Source organism: Aplysia californica, unplaced genomic scaffold (genome assembly GCF_000002075.1).
Source record: "Aplysia californica isolate F4 #8 unplaced genomic scaffold, AplCal3.0 scaffold00334, whole genome shotgun sequence".
NCBI lineage: Eukaryota > Metazoa > Mollusca > Gastropoda > Aplysiida > Aplysiidae > Aplysia > Aplysia californica.
The window spans coordinates 699,215-703,718 of record NW_004797604.1 but is presented as its reverse complement, the minus strand read 5'-3'; the positions used below and the strand labels follow the sequence as shown (position 1 = coordinate 703,718).

Below are 4,504 nucleotides of genomic sequence, written 5' to 3'. Positions count from 1 at the left end.
ATTGTTTGTAAACTGTTCTATATTTGTATATTTATGTATGTATTTTATGCATGTATGTATTTATGTATGTACGTATTTATAATTATGTATTTATGTATGTATGTTTGCCATTGTAAAACAAAGTGCCCTTCTGGGACAAATAAAAGTGTAATTTTTTTATTTATTTTTTTTTTATTTTTTAAATAAACACCCACACACATTCTTTTTCAAAATATTGCTTCAATATCTAGCTTAGGCAACGTCATTGTCAACAGAGTATTTTGTTTTGTTTGTTTAAGTAAAGAGAAGAACATTGACACGATAAGGGTCATTAGGGCTGGGAAAAAGTAAGACAGACAGACATAAACAGCAAAAGGAAAGTAAAGAAGTAGGACCTACCAGTGGCACCTTCCAACCATCCACTTGATAATAGTACGAGTGGTGTCAAGTTTGACAAAAATGACAGAAACATAATGCCATTGTGAACTGAAACCTAGAAAGATGAATACAAAGGCCGCTATCCTAGAAAAAAACAATGGGGCAAATGTTTTCATTGTCAGCCTTTGAGTAATAACTATACCAACTGATACACACACTAACATTATTTATACATACACACAGCCTTTGGGAAGTCCCATTATCAGGTTTTATACACTTACACACAGCTTCCAATCTCTCATTTCACATCATGTGTAACCTCCCAATCTCTCATTTCAGATTATTATGAGTCAACTTCCAATCTCTCATTTCAGATTATTATCAGTAAACTTCCAATCTCTCACTTCAGATCTTGTGTATACTTCCACTCTCTCATTTCACACTGCATGTAAACTTTTAATTTCAAATTTCACATTTTGTCTAAACTGACACCTACCTGGCCACTCGTCGCCCACCCATTTGTGTACGGCTTCCTGCACGAAACAAAACAAAAACAGATATTTTACTCGACAAATTACACTTCCCATGAACATAACTAGAGTACAATAACACAAACACATTTTTACTTTTAGTTTTACTAAGTTTTATGGCACTTACAACACAAATGGGTTATATAAGTGCCCCACATTAGAGGTGTTACAGGAGAGTAACAAACACAAAAAAGAAGGAGAGATAAGGACGACTGATGGTTGATAGGAAAGAAGGGCGAGAGATAAGGACAATAGATATATATTTGATAGGAAAGCCGAGACAACCCAAGGTAAGCTGAGACAAGCTAAGACACACCAAGACAAGCCGAGCAAAGCAGAGACAAATGGCGAAACACAGGAAACCCACCTGAAAACTGGGTGGCACTTCTGTTGTACATGTCGTCATCCTGCAGCCCCAGCCCACCACTTCTGAAGAAAAAAAACCCACAGAAATGTTCCAAGGTGTTTTGTAAGTATCGTACAGACAGAGCTCATCCACAGCCCCACAGCATACAACAGTAAAGATTAAAACTAAATCCCACCAAGTAAGTATTACCTGTCCTGGGCAACAACATCATTGCACACCGGACAGGTCCCCCCAGCACCAAAGCCCGCAAGGTATCCATACAGATGAAGTCCCACCAAGTAAGTCTATGGCGCTACAAAACCTTTTCAAAGTTACAAGTTCATAATGAATAGTTGAATTAAAAAACAACTTTAAAATGCACGGATCACTTTTGTAAAAATAAAGACCATTTGGAATTCACACATCATCTCACTGAAGACAAAACGGTTAAGGAGCAAATGTTGTGGGTGCATGAGAAGTCAGAGACTTGAGACTGGACAAAACATCAGCCAGGCAGATACCACATCACTTACTCCAACAAAAGGAAGCAGGTGTCAGTATCATTGGTGACACTGTAATCATCATATCACTAGCAACTTACTTTGTCCCAGTGACTGCTTTGATACCAGTGATATTGATGACAGCTCTGTTACCAATGATATTGATACCTGCTTTAGCAACACTAAACTAAACATCACGTATCAAGGAAAAAGTTGTCAAGTTCCCAGAGCCATGAATTTGGCATCAAAGATTTGTTTTTAAGGCCCACATGCTAGATAGATACAGTCTGCTCTGCAACTGCTGGGGTTTGTTTGTTTTTTTCAAAATTATAAAAATGAATGAAAAGTAATTTCTTTGTCAAAAATTACTAAATCTGGTTTATAAACCTTGGAAACATTCCCAACTCATAACACAGAACTGTCCCATCAGACACATGGACATGACACATGACACAAAGTTTACCTCTGGTCTCCGCCATCACCACGGCCTCTCTGTGGTTTGAAGCCTGCCACGGGGGAAGAGAAGAGAAAAGAATCGACTCAGAACCACACTTAACAAATGTAACCACAGACATAACCATAAAAAAACTGACATAACCACAAACAGAACAGACATAACCACAGACATTACCACAGAAATACCCCAAGCATAACAAACAGAACAGATATAACCACAAACATAACAGGCATACCACGGACATTTGTTTTTTCATAAGAGTTTTACGGCACTTGCAACACAGTAAGGTTACATAAGTGCCGAAGATTAGAGGTGTTACAAGAGAGTAACAAACACAAAAAAGGAGGGGAGATAATGACGATAGATGTTTGAAAGGAAAGAAGAAGCAAACCACACCAGAGCACCCGCCAACCACCCATGTAAGAGTATTACAGCACTTAAAACACAATAAGGTCATATAAGTGCCGAAGATTAGAGGTGTTACAAGGGAGTAACAAATACAAAAAAAGAAGTAGGGGAGATTAAGACGATGGATGTGAGATAGGAAAGAAGGAGCAAACCACATCAGAGCACCCGCCAACCACCCACTAACCACGGACATAACAGACATAACCACAAGCATAACAAACATAATAGATATAACCATACACACAACACACATAACCATAGACATAACAGACAGAACTACGAACATAACCACAGACATAACATAACAGACATAACCACAGACTTAATAGACATAATCACAGACTTAATAGATTTAACCACAGACATCGAACACATAAAAGAACATATATAAGAACAGACCTAAGACAAAGCACAGACATAAAAACAGACAGGATTAAGACATAGTACAGACAAAGAACAGACATTAAGACAGCTCACAAACTACCAACACACCTGTCTGTCCGACCAACTCACAAACTACCAACACACCTGTCTGTCTGACCAACTCATAAACTACCAACACACCTGTCTGTCTGACCAACTCACAAACTACCAACACACCTGTCTGTCTGACCAACTCACAAACTACCAACACACCTGTCTGTCTGACCAACTCTCAAACTACCAACACACCTGTCTGTCTCAGAGTTGCAAGTACAAAGAACAGTCCTCCACCAGAAACTAGGCTGAACTCAAACTATCTTTCCTTTAAGTCTCACTAAAAGTTTACTGCACTTATTTAACAAAATGTTCCAGTTTAAGTTTTAGTAAGTGTTTTACGGCACTTGCAACACAATAAGGTCATGTAAGTGCCGAAGATTAGAGGTGTTACAAGAGAGTAACAAACACAAAAAAGAAGGAGGGGAGATAAGGATGATAGATGTTTGATAGGAAAGAAGAAGCAAACCACACAAGAGCATCCGCCAACCACCCACAGATTAGAAATGTTAATACTAGAGAATAACATACACAGAAAAAAAGGGAGGAGAGATAAGGACGATAGATATGTGATAGGACAGAAGGAGCAAAGCAAGCCAGAGAACCTATCAGCCAACCACTCACTTAAACTGTCTTCAGCAGTGACAACAGAGAGTGCATTGAGAGAATCAGACATGTAAAGCAACACGCAAGCAGCAAAACTAGAGAAAACTTCAGTGCAAAGTTTAGGTTTGAACTTACCTCTGCCAACCTGCATTGTTTCCAGCAATGAGGGCTCACTGAAACATAAACACAGTCAAATTATATAATTATATTAATAATAATAATAATAATAATAATAATAATAAAATAATAATAGTAATAATAATTTGCATAGCGCAAATTCTCGCTTAAAAGTAAGCTCTATGCGCTTTACAATCTTTATTTTACTGCCAGATATGTAAAAAAATCTGTTAAACTCTTCAATCATACACCCTTCGGGAATCCCTACTGACATGCAGTAGGTTAAAAAATAACTAGATATGTAAATATCAGTTGGACTCTTCAATCAATCACCCTTCAGGATTTGGGAGAGAGAGAGAGAGAAAACAATCAATGAGGAGGAAGAACCTTTCCCTTATATAAGTACCTCACATCTCTTGCCGGGGGAACCTCTCCTGCCTGCTCCTCTTGCGACATGACCTTGGGCTCCTGATGTGACGAAAGTCGAGCCAACAACTCATCTGCTGTCTTCGTCCAGTCGCCGGGCAGTGACTTGGCTGCTTTCACGGCCGCCTGCTCTAGCTCTTGGCTCACTTTGACCCCCGCCCTGGAACAACCAATCACAATCAAGATTGAAAATTTCCTTTTTTTAAAAATATTTACAAGAAATAACAGATTACTGAAGATACCACACTAAAGTATAAAAATAGTGAGGAGGAGGAGGAGG

The 4,504-nt window shown here is 38.6% G+C and overlaps 1 protein-coding gene across 1 annotated transcript in view; it reads right to left on the bottom strand.

Moving 5' to 3' along the window:
* LOC101850098 (28S ribosomal protein S31, mitochondrial) overlaps window positions 1-4,504 on the bottom strand; it is a gene marked incomplete in the record, with an annotated part of 12,557 nt that overhangs the window by 3,702 nt on the left and 4,351 nt on the right. The window contains 5 exon segments of the mRNA XM_005102679.3: window positions 854-890; window positions 1,255-1,316; window positions 2,197-2,239; window positions 3,817-3,854; window positions 4,205-4,384. Coding sequence (XP_005102736.2) covers window positions 854-890; window positions 1,255-1,316; window positions 2,197-2,239; window positions 3,817-3,854; window positions 4,205-4,384 — 360 coding nt within the window.